The sequence below is a fragment of the Trichechus manatus genome, unplaced genomic scaffold, assembly GCF_000243295.1.
Source record: "Trichechus manatus latirostris isolate Lorelei unplaced genomic scaffold, TriManLat1.0 scaffold00176, whole genome shotgun sequence".
NCBI lineage: Eukaryota > Metazoa > Chordata > Mammalia > Sirenia > Trichechidae > Trichechus > Trichechus manatus.
Window position 1 is genome coordinate 2,669,160 of NW_004444112.1, and position 20,133 is coordinate 2,689,292.

A 20,133-nucleotide genomic window follows, 5' to 3' on the forward strand; every position below is an offset into this window, starting at 1 on the left:
GCCTGGAGTCTGAGAGCTGGAAGAGCAACTAGAATTGCTGTAGTGCCAAGTACATCCCCTTTCACCCAGATGCTGCCATGTTCAGAGAATCATCCCTGTTTGTACTCCAGTCAGATGGTTTATCCCAAAAAGAAGATGGAGCTCTGGCCTACGGTGTCTGTTGCCCTCAGGATTTGGCCCCTTTGTCCTGGCATCCCACACCCAACCAGGAAGGCCTGGGAGTTTTGTTCCAGCCTAGAGGTGTCCAGCAGGGCTAAGACTCCTCAGAAGATTTGTAAAAAGTAGTACCAATCCATTACCATTACCTAGAAGCTGTGTGATTTCACAGCAGCCTGGGCTCATCTGGACAGACTAGGAGAACCCATGGCAGTTGCACCCCCTGGAGGCAGGTCAGCAGTTTGCCTTTGTCTCCACAGACCTGGTCCCTCCTTTGGGGCTGTGGCCCATTTCTGTGTGCAGGTGCTATGCTGTCAGGAACTTAGGTCAGGGAAGGGTGATTTAGAGTAAGAAAGCAGAGTGCACAACTTGATTAGCCTTTATGTTGGTGGAATCTGACCCTCGAGAGCCTGGCCATGGCTTTGACCCTATCTGTGGGTGTGGTGGAAAAGTTTGCTGAGCTCCAGGAGGCTCTGTCCTGGGCCATGCTTGGCAGGAGAGGGAATGGCAATATGTCAGGACCACTGTGGGGGAGGACCAAAAGGCTTCAACAAAAAGAATTTATTGGTTTACAGAACCAAAAAGTCTGTAAGACAACTTCAGGCAAAGCTGGGTCTAGACCTCAAGGAGATAAAAAAGACTCTGTCTCTTGCCATCACCCAGCTTGCTTGGCTTCCAGGCAGGCCTCTCTTTAAGGAAATGGTGGCTGCCTGCAGCCCCAGCTCCCATACATCTGGCAGGTGAACTCCAGGGGCCAAGAGCCAGAGTCCTTTGTCTCTCATTAGCCTGCCTCATGTCACACGACCATCCCTGACCCAATCATTATTTCTTCAGGTTAACCAGTCTTGAGGCATGTGCTCAGTAAATATTTGATGAGTAACTGACTGAATGAAAATGATTAATGGATATACTTCCTTGTCAACTGTTAATTAGCAAAATCCAGTTCAGACCTTTCTCCATTTCTCTTAGTAAAACTGAGCTATACTAGTCTGCTGACAGCTTAGGACAGTAAATGATAAAATTCCAGAGCCTGGCTTTTAAAATGAAAATCTTCAACATTAAGGAGACTCAATTGTGTTAGCAGATGTTTTGGTATGTATGTCTTCACCACAATAAAAAGAGAGAGAGAAAAAAAGAAGAGACTCAGTAAGAGACCAGGAAGGCTCCTCCTCACACACATTTATAAAGCAACATAGTGTCCAGCCTTGTGAACCAATTCAGTATTATGAGACAAGCTGCCAAATTGAGAACATACAGTTTCAACCTTGTTCTCTTAATATGGAGACTTTCATTTGTATTCATAATGATCACCAACTTGAATCATCACCTAGCACATCATATACTACAGAAAAATAAAATAAGCACTTTACCTCTGTAAATGAACATCAAGAAGCAAAAAACACCTACCTTGCACTAGTCCTCAAGATCAATGAAGCCTTGAGCCCTTGCCTGTATGTTGCTGGGTCCTTAATAAATACAAATGTATCTCTTAGTTTCAAAATAGTTGTGAGGATATAATCATGAGTACAAATTTAGGGCTGGTGTCAGGCCTGAGAGCAAAGTATCAAGGACAAAACAAGGGAGAAAACGTCAAATCCAAGGAGGGAGTCAGGGAAGCTTCATGGGAGAGGGACCATCTCAGCTTAATTGTGGAAGGGGTGTCATTGGGGGAAGAGAGGACTGGGGATAGCATCCTTGATAGGTTGAGGGAACAGGAACACGCCCAGGGTCAGGGAACTGCTGGATGGATTTCAGAGAACTGTCACTGGCCAAGGTAGAGAACAGTCTTAGGGCAGCCAAGATGGCAGCTGCAACAATGGGCTGATGGCACCTGCCTGCCAGATGAAGACTGGGCTAAAAGTTATGAAGCAAGTGAGCCCCATACAAACTGGTACCTTAGGCAGGTCAAAGCCACCAGGCCTCTATTCAGATGTTCTGGCATCACCAGGGAAAACTGCCGACTACCCCCTCCCACAGCAAGAGTACTGCTGTGTACTAAGCCCCAGAGGGACCAGAAGCAAGTTCAAGGAAAGAACAAGAGAACCCTTCACACTTGTGCTGTGGGCGATTTTATGAGATCTAACCATGGCCACCCACACAAGGTACAAGGAATTGAGCGCTGATGACAAATGTTTACCCTACGTCCATTTTCTTGGAGGTCTGAGTCCCACATGGCTCAGTTAGACTTAAACTCAGCCTCCATACAGACCCCGTTGTTGATGGCAGACAAATATTACACCCAGGGAGGATGGCCTGAACAGCCGGGAGGTGGGGTACTGGGGAAAAATTGAGGGGATCAGACACAAATTTCCTTGACTGTGACCCTGCCTGGGGTTCTACCCCTGGTATGGTCATCATCCTTCCTGCCATTGGGATTTGGTGGGGAGGAGAATCAGCTCAGGCAGAACAGCAGCAGCACTCTCAAACTCCACCACCAGTACTAGATGGGCACTGTTGCCCAAAGCCTCTCAAATCTAGGGTCTCCTTCTCTCTCCCCAAACGTCACTTCTAGAAAACATTATCTTCTTTTGAAGAAGCACAATTTTTGGAACAGGGACACAACTACATCCAAAATACAGGTTCTGCTGAACTGACATGCTAGTTCCATTGTGGAGAAATAGTTTCCAAAATTTTTTAAATCTAAAGTTCACACAAGCCAGATGTGATAACCATATATTGATTCCACCACCTCTCTCCCCTGAGCTCTGGGAGGGACAGCCTGCCACAGTGGCAGCAAAAACAGGACAACTAAGACCATGGTGACCAGAGAAATCAGAGACACTGGCTGGGTCTCAAAAGTCACATCCCAGGATACATTCTGTCAGTCCTAAGGTCATGGCCATGAAAGGAACAGTCCAGGGAATCTACAGGAATCCAGAAAACCTTTAGATTATTTGCTCTGACAGCAACCTTGGCCAGAGATAACAAGTCTGCAATTCCTGAGATGTTCTGGACACCCTTACCCCATGAAACCGTAGTTGCTGGAACATTTGTGGATGCCCCTTTAAAATGGCTCAACCTTAATAGTTTACCAGACCCTCCTACTCCATATTACTTCATACTTAGTGGTTCCATACCTACTTACTCTTCCCACCTTGCCCCTTACAGTCAGTGAATCCTTCCTTCCAAGTTTTAGATTCCAGAGGACACATCTTCTGAGTTTATTCTGGAAATAGCTTCCTCTGACCAATACTAAAGATTGCAGAACACTCGCTGGGAACAAGGGACCCAAATCTTGCTGGGCCTAGCCACACTCGAAGATCTCACACCAACTACATCATTCGTCAGGGTGACCTCTGGGCTTACAATCCTGATATCCAGGTCACAAAATTCACCCACAAAGCCCTTTAGTTTTTCCCTGGAGGCCTCAGACACCAATGCAAATCAGGCCAAAACTTGATTGAGAACCACTCTCTGTCATTCTTTGTCTCCTCTGAGGCCAACGAAGTCAAGGACTTCCTAAAAAGCCGTTCCTTCTATTCAGGCTGGCAAAGCCAAACTCTCTTCTCAACCCCTCTACACAAATGGAACAGAAGCCCCAATATTAAAGATAGCTTAAACAATAAGACTTTTATTATTACACTTTCCAAAGCAGTCTGTTCCAGGGCTGGACAAATCCATGACAGATAACATATGTAGTGTCAGGAGTGTCCACGAAAAAGAGACACCTTCTCTGGAAGCCCCCTGCACATACTAGCTCAGGTCCCTTTAGCCACCTAAACCAGTCAGTGGGGAGGGAATGAGGGCTCCTTATGGGCTTGCCCACTCATGATTCTCTCCTGGGTATAGAAGAACAAACACAGAAGTTTGCCTTCCCTGAGCATGTTCGGGAGACTGGCACGTATTGTGAGGAACTCCAGATGGTAAAGGTAGGATGGCTTTTCCCACAGGCACTGGCAGTGATATAACTGCCAAGGACCCTGGGCAGGTAAAAAAGTGCAACGAAGCTCCTAAATGCTTTCCCATATACCTGGCACTCATGGGGAATCTCCCCAAGGTAAGTGTTGAGATATACGAGGTTTAGCTTCTCTCAGACTATCACAAAGGCCACTCGCCTTGATCACCTGTCTGGAGTAAAACTTTTCATGTTGAACAAGGTGACAGCCATGGCTAAAGACTTTCCCACATCCCTGTCCTCCTAAGGCCTTTCTCCACTGTGGACTTTCTTGTGCTGAAGGAGGGTAGAACTATGTTTGAAAGCTTTCCCACATTCTGTACATTCATAGGACCTCTCTTCACTGTGAAACTGCTGGTGCCGATTGCGGTAAGACCTGGTAGTGAAGGCTTTCCCACATAGGCTGCATTCATAAGGCCGTTCTCCAGTGTGAACTTTCCAGTGCTGATATAGCCCAGAGCGGGTTATATAGGTCTTCCCACATTGGTTGCACTCAAACGGCCTCTCTCCAGTGTGAACCCTCTGGTGAAGAATGAAGCTATTATTGTATTTAAAGAACTTCCCACATTCCCTGCACTCATAGGGCCTTTCTCCAATATGAACTTTCCGGTGCCGAATGAGGGTAGACAGAACACTGAAGGCTTTCCCACATTCACTGCACTTATAAGGCCTTTCTCCTGTGTGAATTCTCTTGTGCAGAACAAGTGCGTCTTTGCGGTTGAAAGTTTTCCCACATTCACTACATTTGAAAGGTTTTATTCCAGTGTGAACTTTCTGGTGCTTCCTCAATTTAGAAGGGTAACTGAAGGCCCTCCCACACTCATTACACACATGGGATGTTTCTCCACTGTGAATTTTTTGGTGATTAACAGGGACTGATTTATCCTTGGAAGCATTTCTGCCTGCTGGGCACCTGTGTGATCTCTCTTCAGAGTGAGTTAGCAGGTGATCAAGGAGAGCGAAGGCCTTCAGGAAGGCTTTTCCACAGTTACTGCACCTGAAGGGATTCTGTCTAGCACAGACTCCCTGCTGCCACCTAAGATTGGAGCTGTGTGGAAAGGCCTCTCCGCAGTTGGTGCTCCTGTGTGGCTTCTCCCCATTGTGAGTAGCCTGAAGATGGACGAAGCCCAATCTGGCCATAACGTCCTTCGGAGACTCCCCACGAATAAAGGGCTTCTTTAATAGGTGGGCTCTGAAGCTCTTCACATGCTTGAGAGGGGCTCCCTCATCCTCTGCTCCACACAGACAACCTGAAAACAGAAAAATGTCACTTACTGAGGTGCTGGATTGGAAGAGGGGCAACTTCATCAGCAATACATACCAACACAACCAGGAAGGAGTCCGTGGGCTTGTTGGCAGGTGAAGGGAGAAGAGCCTGAGTGAGGAAGGGCCAAATCAGCAGGATAGGACCTAGCCAACCCACAGAAAGGGAGAGACAACAGGGATGAGGACACAAAGATAGGGTGCAGCGCCTTGGCTGCTGCTGACAGATAAGTACTGTGCAGAGAGGTGTGACTAATCTCATGAAAAAAATGGTTGCAACAGAGTAGCTAGTGTTCAAACATTATTTAAGGACATGTGCACATCTCATGTCACACATAGAGTAGGTCAAAACTGCACAGCTCTGCACTAGCACAAAGAAGGGGAAATCAGAAGACAGAGGCAAGAGAGGTGGGATCATCCAGGGCCTAAGAGTCATGGCAGAAATGGCAAGAGTGTGGAACATACAGAAGAGAGAGGAAAGGTGGGAATGAGGTGTGGTCACTGGCCTCAGAAATACCAAAGCATCAGTGCACACAGGCACCCAGCATGCCTTAAGCCTATCCCTAAAACTATGGCATTCCCCCAGCTCCCACTTCTCAAGACCAGGACCCTTCCTGGCCTCTGCTCTGCTGACCAGAATCACATCTAACATGTTGGGTACCCAGGGTTCTTCACTGCCCAACTGGGCAACCACATGTGATCTTGAAGGTGCAAGTCCTAGGGGAGGAAAAGGTAGTAAGTGGTCAGACCAAGCCAAGGCTGACCCACCCCATTACACACCATAAGGAGCCCATGTCATTGTGGCAACCAGGAAGAAAACTGACTATTGAAAAAAATAAACCTTCTATGAAGCAAAAATGACAAAATTAAAGGGAAGAATAGAAAATTCCACAATAATAGCTGGAGATACATTTTCCCACTTTCGATAATAGAACCACCAGGCAGAAAATGAACAAAGATATAGCAGACTTGAATAATACTAAAAGCCAACTAGACCTAGATGTCTATAGAACATTCCACTCAACAGCAGAATACACATTCTTCTCAAGCTCACATAGAATATTCTCCAGAATAGACCATTTGGTAGGAATAAAAATAGCCTTAATAAATTTCAAAGAATTGAAATAATACAGTAGGTTCTCCAACCACAATGAAATTAAATTATATATCAACAACAGAAAGAAATTTGGGAAACTTACAAATATGTGAAATTTAAACAACACATTCCTAAATAACTAATGGTTCAATCAAAAAAAAAATTACTAAAAAATAGTTTGAGATGAATGAAAATAAAAACATACCAAAACTTACAGGATATGGCTAAAGCAACGTGTAGATGGAAATTTAGAGCTATAAACATCTATATCAAAAAAGAAAGATCTCAAATTCAATAACCTAAATTTCCACTTTAGATAGAAAGAGACAGACAGCTGCTCTCAAGTTGGCTCCGATTCATGACAACCTATATACAAGAGAACGCAACATTGCCTGGCCTTGCATCATCTTCATGATTGCCAGTATGTTCGAGTCCATCATTGTGGCTACTGTGCCAATCCATCTCACTGAAGGTCTTCTTCACCCTGACTCTCTACTTTACCAAACATAATTTCCTCCTCCAGCAATTGATCCTCCTGATGATGTATCCAAAGCAAGTGAGTCAGAAAATGTTCTGTTGTGATCAATAAGGTTTTCACTGGTTAATTTTTGGAAGTAAATGACCAACCCTTTCTTGCTAGTCTGTCTTAGTCTGGAGGCTCCACTGAAACCTGTCCACCATGGGTGACACTGCTGGTATTTGAAATACCAATGGCATAGCTTCCAGGATTATTGCAATACACAAGGTACCACAGTATGAAAAATTAACAGATGGGTGGTAGACCTTAGAAAACTAGAAAGAAGAAACTAAGAAGGAAGGAAATAACAAAGATTAGAGTGGTAATAAGTGTAATAGAGAACTGAAAAACAATGGAAAAAGTCAATGGTTCTTTGAAAAGATCAAGAAAATTAACAAACCTTAACTAGACTAATCAAAAAAAGAGAAGACTTAATTTAGTACAAGTAGGAATGAAAAGGAGACAATACTACTGACCTTATGGAAATAAAAACGATTATAAGAAAATACTAAGAGAGGTGGGACCAAGATGGCAGAGCAGTCAGGTGCTTCCTGTGGTCCCTCTTATAACAAACACCCGAAAAAACAAGTGAATTGATTATATATGACAATCTAGGAGCCCTGAACATCAAAGATAAAGTTGAGGAATCAGACTGAGTGGAGGGATAGGGAGGGACAGTTCGGAAGCAGCGAGGAGTTGCCAGACCTGACCCAGTGGGAACCAGTACCAGTTCCACACTGGGTGAGACTGAGCAGCAGAGTCTACTCGAGCCTCCAGAATCAGTGAAAAGCGGTGCTCAATCAGCAAAAGATAAGTACATGCGTCTGACCTATGGCGCAGATCAAGAAACACCCCTGCCTTAGTCAACTAGTGCTGCTATAACAGAAATACCACAAGTGGATGGCCTTAACAAAGAGAAATTTATTTTTTCACAGTAAAGTAGGCTAAAAGTCCAAATTCAGGGAGTCAGCTCCAGGGGAAGGTTCTCTCTGTGTCAGTCTTCTCATCAATGCTCCCCCAGACTAGGAGCTTCTCCGCGCAGGGAGACCCCAGGTCCAAAAGACGCACTCTGCTCCCGGAACTGCTTTCTTGGTGGTATGAGGTCCCCATGCTGTATGCTCCCTTCTCTCTTTTATATCTCAAGAGATTGCCTCAAGATACAATCCAATCTTGTAGACTGAGTCCTGCCTCACTAACGCAACTGCCGCCCATCCTCCCTCATTAACATCATAAAGGCAGGATTTACAACATATAGGAATCACACAATACTAGGAATCATGGCCCAGCCAAATTGATAAACACATTTTTGGGGGGACATTATTCAATCCATGACAACCCCCTTTGAAAAAAACCTCTCCTCCATTTAACTGCCCCCTCCCCCCTCTGCACCAGGTCCTGGCAGGCTTCAGCGATTGTCAAGTCCCCTGGGCCAGAAGTAAGACCCGTCACGTTCCCTGAGCCATCCTCCTGGCCTTGGAGAGAACATAAATTAACAGGGAAAAATAATCTGCCAGCTCCCCTAAGCCAGGAACTCAGGCTAGGCACACCTCCTTTGCCTAGGCACAGGCATAAGGGGTTCACGGACTTTGGCTTTCACCCCTGCATAGAGCTGTGTGGGCCCATTTCAACAGCGAAGGCCCTCATTACCACAGTACAACAGGGTATATACCTGAAGCCTAACTTCAGCTGTATCAGCTATTTGGTAAAGTGGCAGGTTCGTGACATTTGACACTGCTCTGACCATTAAGCAGGGTCCTCACCTACCCACATCAGGGGTCTGAGGACTTGTAGCTCCACCCACGCCACCTAGCCACCGCGACAGGGGTCCAAGAATAAGTGGGGCCTCCCAGTCCTCAGAGCCAACAGCATTGGGTGCCCATAGTCCAGCTGCAAAACACACCCACCTATGTGCTCTAGGAAACAGGGACACGCTTTCCTCCCAGACACTTGGGGAAGCCGTCAGCCTCCTGTCTTGCTCAGTGCGTGATCCCCTACTGCAGACAGATACCTGTGCCTACACCAATCACCCCTCCCTGTAGCACTCTAGGTGAGAGCCTGCACCATACACTTGGTGAACGACTACCTGGACACCTGAGCTAAATCCATACAAGTAAACAGATTCCTGGGCTCACACATCTAGTAACAGATCTAACCACCTGGTGACAGGACATTACATTAGAGCTCCTAAGGCGCAAGTAATCAAACTAGCTCACATGAGCAACCTACTTGGACATATCAAAACAAGAAGCTAGGACACAGTAAGTAAACATAAAACAAAAAAATATAATAACTTATTGATGGCTCAGAGACAAGAGTCAATATCAAATCACATAAAGGTGCAGACCATGATGGCTTCGGCAAGCTCCCCAAAAAAAAAGCAAGAAATTTTCTGGAGGAAGAGAACTTCTTGGAATTACTGGAGGTAAAATACAAAAGATTAATATACAGAACTCTTCAACAGATCAGCCAAAACACAGAACAAGCTAAGGAACACACAGACAGACAAAGCAATAGAGGGTCTTAAAGAGGTTATTCAGGAGCATAATGACAAATTTATCAGGCTGCCAGAATCCGTAGAAAGACAGTAATCAGAAATCCAGAAGATTAACAATAAAATTTCAGAATTAGACAACTCAATAGAAAGTCATAGGAGCAGGACTGAGGCAACAGAAGTCAGAATTAATGAGACTGAAGATAAAGCACTTGACACCAATGTATTTGAGGAAAAATCCGATAAAAGAATTTAAAAAAATGAAGAAACTCTAAGAATTATGTGGGACTCTATTAAGAGGAATAACCTACGAGTGATTGGAGTACCAGAACAGGGCGGGGGAGGGGATAACAGAAACACTCAGAGAATTGTTGAAGATTTGTTGGCAGAAAACGTCCCTGATATCATGAAAGATGAGAAGATATCTATCCAAGATGCTCATTGAACCCCACATAAGGTAGATCCCAAAAAAAAGTTACCAAGACATATTATAATCAAACTTGCCAAAACCAAAGATAAAGAGACAATTTTAAGAGTGGCTAGGGATAAACAAAAAGTCACTTACAAAGGAGACTCAATAAAGCTAAGCTCGGACTACTCAGCAGAAGCCATGCAGGCAAGAAGGCAATGGGATGACACATATAAAACCTTGAAGAAAAAAACTGTCAACCAAGAATTATATATCCAGCGAAACTGTCTCAAATATGATGGCGAAATTAGGGCATTTCCAAATAAACAGAAGTTTAAGGAATTTGCAAAAACCAAACCAAAATTACAAGAAATACTAAAGGGAGTCCTCTGGTTAGCAAATCAATAACATCCGATAACAACCTAAGACTAGAATGCAGGACAAAGCAACCAGATGTCAACCCAGATAAGGAAGTCACAAAAGTAAATCAAAGCTAAGGCATTGAAAATAGGGTAACAGAGACTCAAATATGTAAAAGACTACAACATTAAAACAAAAAAGAGGGACTAAAAAATGTAGTCATAGATTTTCCATATGGAAAGGAAGTCAAGGTGATATAAAGAAATAAAAAAGTGGTTTAAGCTTAGAAAAACTGGGGTAAATATTAAGGTAACCACAAAGGAAATTAACTATCCTACACATCAAAATAAAAAACAAGAAAAACATAAAGACTCAGCAAATACAAAATCCACAACACTGAAAAAAAAATACATAGCGAAAAACGACTTAGCACAGAAAATTAAGTGGAACAAAGAAACTGTCAAAAACACACCAAAAAAAGACATCAAAATGACAGCACTAAACTCATATCTATCAATAATTACTCTCAGTGTAAATGGACTAATTGCACCAATAAAGAGATAGAGAGTGAAAGGATGGATTAAAAAAACATGATCCATCTATATGCTGCCTACAAGAGACACACCTTAGATTTAAAGACACAAACTAAAACTCAAAGGATGGAAAAAAATATACTAAGCAAACAACATTCAGACAAGAGCAGGAGTGGCAATGTTAATCTCTGACAAAATAGACTTTGAGGTAAAATCCATCACAAAGGATAAGGAAGGACATTATATAATGATTAAAGGATCATTACACCAGGAGGATATAACTATAATAAATATTTATGCACCCAACGACAGGGCTCCAAAATACATAAAACAAACTCTAACAGCACTGAAAAGAGAGATAGACAGCACAACAATAACAGTAGGAGACTTCAACACACCACTTTCAGTGAAGGACAGAACATCTAGTAAGAAGCTCAATAAAGAAACAGAAGATCTAGATGCCACTATGAAACAACTTGATCTCATAGACATATACCAAACACTCCACCCAACAGCAGCCAAGTATACTTTCTTTTCCAACACACATGGAACATTCTCGAGAACAAAGCACATATTCGGCCATAAAGCAAGCCTTAACAGAATCCAAAGCATCGAAATATTACATAGCATCTTTTCTGACCAAAAAGCCATAAAAGTAGAAATCAATAACAGAAAAAGCAAGGAAAAAAAAATCAAACACATGGTAACTGAACAACACCTTGCTCAAAAACTAGAAGAAATTAAGAAGAAGAAACTAAGGATGGAATAAAGAAATTCACAGAATCAAAGAATGAAAACACACCCTACCAGAACCTTTGGAACACAGCAAAAGCAGTGCTCAGGGGACAGTTTACAGCAGTAGATGTACACATCCAAAAAAGAAGGGCTATAATCAAAACATTAACCCTACAACTGGAACAAGTAGAAACAGATCAGCAAAAGAAGCCCTCGGGTGCCAGAAGAAAGGAAATAACAAGAATTAGAGCAGAATTAAATGAAATAGAGAATAGAAAAACAACTGAAAGAGTTAACAAGAAAAGCAGGTTCTCTGAAAAGATCAACAAAATTGTAAATCATTGGCCAAACTGACAAAAGAAAAACAAGAGAGGGAGCAAATAACCCGTATAAGAAGTGAGATGGGTGTTATCACAATAGCCTCAACTGAAATTAAAAGAATCATAACAGAATACTATGAAAAACTGTACTCTAACAAATTTTAACGCCTAGAGGAAATGGACAAATTTCTAGAAACTACCTACCTAAACTAACACAAACGGAGGTAGAGCAACTAAATAAATGTATAACAAAAGAAGAGATTGAAAAGGTAATTTAAAAACTCCCAACAGTGAGTGGCACTTAAAGCTAGCAAGGGCCATCTAGGATGCTTCAATTGGTCCCAGCCACCTGGAGTAAAGGAGAATGAAGAACACCAAAGACACAAGGAAAGTATTAGCCCAAGAGACAGAAAGAGACACATAAACCAGAGACTTCATCAGCCTGAGACCAGAAGAACTAGATGGTGCCTGGCTACCACCAATGACTGCCCTGACAGGGAGCACAAAAGAGAGTCCCTGATGGAGCAGGAGAAAGATAGGGTGCAGAACTCAAATTCTAGTAAGAAGACCAGACTTAATGGTCTGACTGAGACTGGAGGAACAGCAGAAAGCATGGCCCCCAGACTCTCTGTCAATCCAGACCTAAAAAAATTCCCAAGGCCAACTCTTCAGACAAAGATTGGACTGGACTGTGGGACATAAAATGATACTCGTCAAGAGTGTCCTTCTTAGCTCAAGTAGATACATGAGACTAAATGGGCAGCTTCTGTCCGGAGGTGAGATGAGAAGGCAGAGAGGGTTAAGAGCTGGTTGAATGGACATGGGAAATTGGGAGGAAAGGAGGAGTGTGCTGTCACAGTATAGGGGGAGCAATTAGGGTCACATAACAATGTACGTATAAATTTTTGTATGAGAGACTAACTTGAAATGTAAACTTTCACTTAAACTACAACAATTCAAACAAAAACAACAACAACAACAACAAAAAAACTCCCAACAAAAAAAAGCCCTGGCCTGGATGTTTTCACTGGAGAATTCTACCAAACTTTCAGATAAGAGTTAACACCACTACTACTAAAGGTACTTCAGAGCATAGGAAATGAAAGAATACTCCCAAACTCATTCTATAAAGCCAGCACAACCCTGATACCAAAACCAGGTAAAGAAAGCACAAAAAAAGAAAATTATAGACCAATTTCCCTCATGAACATAAACTGAAAAATCTTCAACAATATTCTAGCCAATAGAATTCAACAACATATCAAAAAAATAATTCACCATGATCAAGTGGGATTTACACCAGGTACACAGGCATGTTTCAACATTAGAAAAACAATCAATGTAATCCACCCCATAAATAAAACAAAAAACAAGAACCACATGATCTTATCAATTGATGCAGAAAAGGCATTTGACAAGATCCAACACACATTCATGATAAAAAACTCTCGGCAAAATAGGAATAGAAGGGAAATTCCTCAACATATTAAAAGTATTTATACAAAGCTAACAACCAGCATCATCCTAAATGGAGTCTGAAAGCATTCCCCTTGAGAACGGAAACCAAACAAGGATGCCCTTTATCACCACTCGTACTCAACATTGTGCTGGAGGTCCTAGCTAGAAAAAGAAATAAAGGTCATCCAAATTGTTAAAGAAGAAGTAAAAGTATCTCTATTTGCAGATATTTACACAGGAAACCCCAAAGAATCCAAAAGAAAACTACTAGAACTAATAGAAGTTCAGCAAAGTATCAGGATACAAGATAAACATATAACAATTCAGTTGGATTCCTCTACACTAACAAAGAGAACTTTCGAAGAGGAAACCACCAAATCAATACCATTTACAACAGCCCTCAAGAAGATAAAGGAATAAATCTAACCAGAGATGTAAATGATCTATACGATGAAAACTACAAGACACTACTGCAAGAGACCACATAAGTGGAAAAACATACCTTGCTCATGGATAGGAAGACTCAACATTGTGAAAATGTCAATTCTACCCAAAACGATCTACAGATACAATGCAATCCCAATCCAAATTCCACCAACATTTTTTAATGAGATAGAGAAACAAATCACCACCTTCATATGGAAAGGGAAGAGGCCCTGGATAAGTAAAGCATTACTGAAGAAAAAACAAAGTGGGACACCTTACACTACCTGATTTTAGAACTTACTATACCGCCACAGTAGTCAAAACAGCCTGGTACTGGTACAACAGATACACAGACCAACGGAACAGAATTGAGAATACAGATGTAAATTTATCCTCCTATGAGGAACTGATATTTGACAAAGGCCCAAAGTCCATTAACTGGGGAAAAGACAGTCTCTTTAATAAATGGTGCTGGCATAACTGGATATCCATCCACAAAAAACTGAAACAAGACCCATACCTCACACCATGCACAAAAACTAACTCAAAATGGATCAAAGACCTAAATATAATATCTAAAACGATAAAGATCATGGAAGAGAAAATAGGGACAATGCTAGGAGCCCTAATACATGGCACAAACAGAATACAAACCTTAAGTAACAATGCACAAACACCAGAAGTGGAGCTAGATAAGTAGGAGCCCCTAAAAACCAAACACGTATGCTCATCAAAAGACTTTACTAAAAGAGCAAAAAGACAACCTACAGACTGGGAAAATATTTTTGGCTACGACAAATCTGATCAGCATCTAATCTCTAAAATCTATAAGATACTGCAAAACCTCAACAATAAAAAGATAAATAACCCAATTAAAAAATGGGCAAAGGATATGAGCAGGCACTTTGCCAAAGAAGACATTCAGGCGGCTAACAGACACATGAGGAAACGCTCAAGTTAGCCCTTAGAGAAATGCAAACCAAAACGACAATGAGATATCATCTCACCCCAACAAAGCTAGCATTAATCCAAAAAACACAAAATAATAAATGTTGGAGAGGTTGTGGAGAGACTGGAATGCTTACACACTGCTGGTGGGAATTTAAAATGGTACAGCCACTTTGGAAATTTATTTGGTGCTTCCTTAAAAAGCTAGAAATAGAAATACCATACAATCCAGCAATCCCACTCCTTGGAATATATCCTAGAGAAATAAGAGCCATCGCACGAATAGATATATGCACAGCACTGTTCACGATAGCAAAAAGATGGAAATAACCTAGGTGCCCATCAACTGACAAATGGATAAATAAATAATGGTATAATCACAGTGGAATACTACGCAACGATAAAGAACAATGATGAATCTGTGAAACGTCTTATAACATGGAGGACTCTGGAAGACATTATGCTGAGTGAATTTAGTCACTCGCAAAAGGGCAAATATTGTATGAGACCACTACTGTAAGAACTCAAGAAAAGGTTTAAACACAAAAGAAAATATTCTTTGATGGTTTATGAGGGTGAGGAGGGAAGGAGCGGGTATTCACTAACTAGACAGTAGACAAGAATTATCTTAGATGAAGGGAAGGACAACACACACTACAGGGGAAGTCAGCACAACTGGACTAAACCAAAAGCTAAGAAGTTTCCTGAATACAACCAAACACTTTGAGGGACAGAGTAGCAGGGGCAGGGGTCTGGGGACCATGGTTTCAGGGGACATCTAGATGAACTAGCATAACAAAGTTTATTAAGGAAATGTTCTGCATCCGACTTTGGTGAGTAGCATTTGGGGTCTTAAAAGCTAGCGAGTGGCCATCTAAGATGCATCAATTGGTCCCAACACACCTGGAGCAAAAGAGAATGAAGAACACCAAAGACACAAGGAAAATATTAGCCCAAGAGAAAGAAAGGGCCACATAAACCAGAGACTTCATCAGCCTCAGACCAGAAGAACTAGATGGTGCCCGGCTACTACCAATGACCACTCTGACAGGGAACACAACAGAGTCCCTGACAAGGCAGGAGAAAAGTGAGGTCCAGAACTCAAATTCTAGTAAAAAGCCCAGACTTAATGGTTTGATTGAGACTGGAGGGACCCTGGAAGATGCGGCTCCCAGGCTCTCTGTTAGCCCAAAACTAAAACCATTCCCAAAGCCAACTCTTCAAACAAAGATTAGACTGGACTACGGGACATAAAATGATACTAGTGAAGAGTGTGCTTCTTAGCTCAAGGAGATACATGAGACTAAATGGGCAACTCCTGTCCGGAGGCGAGATGAGAAGACAGAGATGGTCAGGAGCTGATTGAATGGACATGGAAATACCAGGTAGAAAGGAGGAGTGTGCTGTCACAGTATAGGGAGAGCACCTAGGGTCACATAACAATATGTGTACAAATTTTTGTATGAGAAACTAACTTGAATTGTAAACTTCCACTTAAAGCACAATAATAAAAAAAGAAAATACTAAGAAATGTGTGGAAGCAAATTTGATAACTTAGTGAAAATGGACAAATTCCTAGAAACCCACAAACTACCAAAACTGACTCAAGAAGAAATAGAAAATCTATAGTCTTATAATGGATAAAAAGATTGAATTAGGAAAAAGAAAAAAAAAAAAAAAGACTTCCCACAAAGAAAACCCAGGCCCAGATGCCTTCACTGGTAAATACTAAGAACATTTAAATAATAATTAATATCAATCCTTTGCTCCTTCACTAACTCTTCCAGAAAACAGAAAATGATAGAACAGTCCCAGAAGATCACATATTATGTAATGTCATATATATGAAATGTATATAATAGGCAAATCTATAGAAACAGAAAGTAGATTAGTGGTGGGCTAGGGGTGGTTAATCGGATTGGGGGATCATTGCCAAATGGTACAGGGTTTCTTTTTAGGGTAACAAAATGTTCTAAAACTGACTGTGGCAATGGTTGCACAACTCTGTAAATATACCCAAAACCACTGAATTGTATACTTTAAATCAACGCAAATGGCATTTGAATTATATTTTTATAAAGCTGTATAAAAAAAAAAAGCCACCTAAAAGTGTCTTACACAATAGCTGAGAGGTCTGTGCAGAGAATGAGTATATTGGGTGCTGGGACTCATTGCTCAGACCTGGACCGGGGAGGTCCCTGAGGATTTTCTTTTGAAGGAAGCAGGTAAAACCTGCAGGACAGAGGGGCCATTACTTCATCAGAGTCACAGCGCCACAGAGAGGCCGACCTGGGTGGGATCTGCTGGGCTGTTAAACACCTGACCCCAAAACCTACATCACGAAACCCTGGAGTAACAGGTGTTGAGGCTGCTAACAGGGCCGCTCATAGGCAAGGGAAGTGCATAAGGCCCAGTTCCGGCACCCACAGCACCCGCAACAAGGAACTTTGGCAAGGAGCAGCACCCATTGTATTGCACTGGGACAGACCGAACTTTCCATGGAAAAAAGGCAGAGACTGGTCAATACTCTCTGAGAGGGCATAAGGAACTCACCCAGTGAACCAATGAGTGCAAAGTTTTCCAGCATCACATCACGGTACAAGTGCCTCTGGGTCACATTAAGGAGCCTCCACTCATCCCCGGAGAAATACACAGCCACATCCTCAAAGGCCACAGCGCTCTGCATTGATGGATTCAGCTGATCCATGGGGTCAATGGACGGGAAAAAAACAGAGTAAAATACGGACAGATGGACACATCCAGGTACTTGATCTGAGACACAGGGTCTGGCCACATCTCCCGGAGACATCCTTTCTCTATGAGACCCAGACCACACCACCAGCATCACACATACCCTCATATCTTCCTTCTCCCAAGATCCATGACTTAGAGGGGATACCAGGGCCCCAGTGCCATTGGTGCCTCTCTCTCCTTATGGTGCTATTGAACACTGCGTCCAGCCCACAGGAACAACAGGCTGGTGACCATCTATGTTCTGTCACACAGGGCCTGCTCTCTCTCATTCCAGCCAAATTTCTTTGTGTCCCCCAGATCACAACCAAGCATATACACATCTGTCTCTGTTAGGTGCCAAGTATCTAACTCAGAGCCATTTGGTTTGCCCTCCCGCCCACAAGGGACATACTCTGTCCCGCAGCATACTCACAACTCCACAATACAAGCCCACCAATTCACCCCGTAGCATCTCTCTGGCCTCCCTACATGATGCTCTGCACGTGGCGTCCCGACAGCGGACAGCATGAGCAACCAGGATCTCATGCTGCCCAAGTCTGGCTCTACACATCCAACTGCCCCCACTGTAAAGGGCATCCCCCAGCCCTGCGGTGAAGGCCTCTGCACCTAGCATCAACACTCCAGCAGCCTGGTACCAAACACGCAACACAGAGATCTCCTGCCGTCTTCCTCCTCTGCCGATGTACATGATGACCCTTCACCTACCACAGATTTCCTCACTCCTCCTGAGGCACATTCAGAGCCCGGACTCACTGGGTGGGGATCCCGGCGCCTTCCACTCCTCTGTGCCACCTCGGCCATCGGAACATTTGGGCGGAGCGGAGCCGAGAGAGGCACCAACCCGGACCTATCAGCGGTCTCAGCCGACACGCCCCCTTCCCCCGCCGCCGCCGTGGGCGCAGTGACCTCGGGCTGACAGTGGAACTTTCCAAGCCCAGTCTACCCCGTGTAAAATGTGCCCGAGAACTAGGGAACCGTCTCGGAAACCGCGAGGACGAAGCAGAGGTGTGATGACCAGGAGACTCGTAGCGGCCGTTTCTCCGTCGGCGACAGTCTCAGGAAGGCGGAGCCATCTGCCAGGGTTACGGTGCGTGCAAAGGGGCAGTAGGAGCTCTGTCCTTGTTGGGCCTGTGTGGTCTCCAGGGAAGCCGACCTGGCCCAGGATCCGGTCTTTCCTGGCACTTGTACAGACCAACAGCCGCAAAATGAGGACCGGAGCCGCAACGCCGGAGCCCTCTTTATTCACTGCAGACAGGGCGGAAGCGTCCCTAGACTGAGTTTTCACTGGGTTAGCCTTATCTTATGACGTCATTTCCTGCGTTCCTCTGTGAGGGGCCGCTTGTTCGTTGCCAAGGTGATAGCGGAAGGCCCTGCGGACTTCTCTCGGAAGTGCGGGCCGTCTACATTACCCAGAAGGACCCTCGCCGTGCGACCGCAACGACAAAGCCAATAACGGCTCTAGATAGGTCCTATTCCAGGACGGTCAGCGCCGGTGAAGGAGGAACTTCCGGCGTCAACCTCGGACCGTTACTTCTTGCGTCTGGCGGTATTGCGTACAGCTAGCTGGTCGCCGGGCGCTGAGGGAGGGTGTACAGGAGGCTCCTCTGACCAGCCGAAGCCGGAGTGGTGAGGGCAGACAGTCGCAAAGGTCCTGCCGCCTCATCCTTGTTCGCTTCGTGATCTCTGCAACTGTCTTGTCTCCCCAAGCCTCGGTTTCCAGGCAGTATAGGGGGCAATTTCGTGGTGCCATTTGGCAAGGAGGTGAGCAGGAGCTAAGTCACGTGGGTCCTGTGGGCTGTGGGTCATGTAGGCGTCTGGTCTGTACACAGTGTGTCATGTAGGCAACTGGTTTGTATACAGTGTGATGAGTACATCATGCAAGGGGTGATGGAGAGGAACACAGAAATGACCCTTACACACTCCCCAACCCTGTGGGGTCGTGCCTCAGTGAGCAAAAAGACATGACGGAGGGAGTACAAGCTGCCAAAGGTTCACATCAGCTAATGCTGCCTCTGCACCCGTTCACAGATGTCTCTGCCGTAGCTGAAGATGCCTCAATAAACATAAATGCTCTGAGCCTGGGGGCTTGTAGAGCCAACTCTCTGGGTTGTAGACATTGGACAAGGAGACACCCAAGCCCCAGTTCAACAGGTTCCTCGCGAGTGAGGAGCAGAACAGAGAGAGTGGGAACCTCCAAGTCACCCAGACACACCCGAGTTAGGGCTCTGCCCACTTTTTAACAAGGACAGTGTTTTATCAAAGAATACTCAGTAGGAGTGATAACAAGCTTAATCCATGGTCACTGCCAACATTTTTCTTTTTTAAGTTGTGCTGGCTTCCCGAGTATCATGTCCTGTCTTACCCTTCACCAAGGTTAACTGCCAACATTTTTAAATGGGTATACCCTAATTTATTGCAACAGTACCTTGTTATTGGACACTTTCTTCTCGAAAGAGTGCAGGTACTAGATTCTTTGGGCATGTCACAGGGAAACTGTCTTAAATTTGGACACTGCCATACACTGGCCAGCTGTACTCTGAGTAACCCAGTATGAACTCACATCTATGTCCCAATGAATGTTCCTAGTCAGGTTCATTTTTTAATCAGCTTTATTGAAACATATAGAAAACAGAAGTCACCAATTTTAAGTGTATAATTCAGTGAGTTTTGATAAATGTATACAATCATAAAACCACCACCAAAATCAAGTTACAGAACAGTTTCATCACACAAAAACTAACTTCATTCCTTTGGCAATCAGTCCCTTTCCGC

At 43.7% G+C, this 20,133-nt stretch overlaps 1 protein-coding gene across 2 annotated transcripts; it reads right to left on the reverse strand.

Moving 5' to 3' along the window:
• Positions 1-2,149: 2,149 nt before the first annotated feature.
• Positions 2,150-18,606, reverse strand: ZNF584 (zinc finger protein 584). 2 transcript variants are annotated; one of them, XM_004386941.3, is made up of 4 exons: positions 17,161-18,205; positions 5,885-6,031; positions 5,242-5,286; positions 2,150-5,175 (listed from the first exon to the last, which is right to left on the reverse strand). In XM_004386941.3, exons 1-4 carry the CDS (start codon positions 17,465-17,467, stop codon positions 4,295-4,297), a joined length of 1,380 nt encoding a protein of 459 aa, XP_004386998.3. In that variant the 5' UTR covers positions 17,468-18,205; the 3' UTR covers positions 2,150-4,294. The 2 variants fall into 2 exon arrangements, with proteins under 2 accessions (XP_004386998.3, XP_023597017.1); XM_023741249.1 differs by lacking the exon at positions 5,885-6,031 and having other exon boundaries at positions 2,150-5,301; positions 17,161-17,305; positions 18,067-18,606.
• Between the last annotated feature and the right edge of the window lie 1,527 nt (positions 18,607-20,133).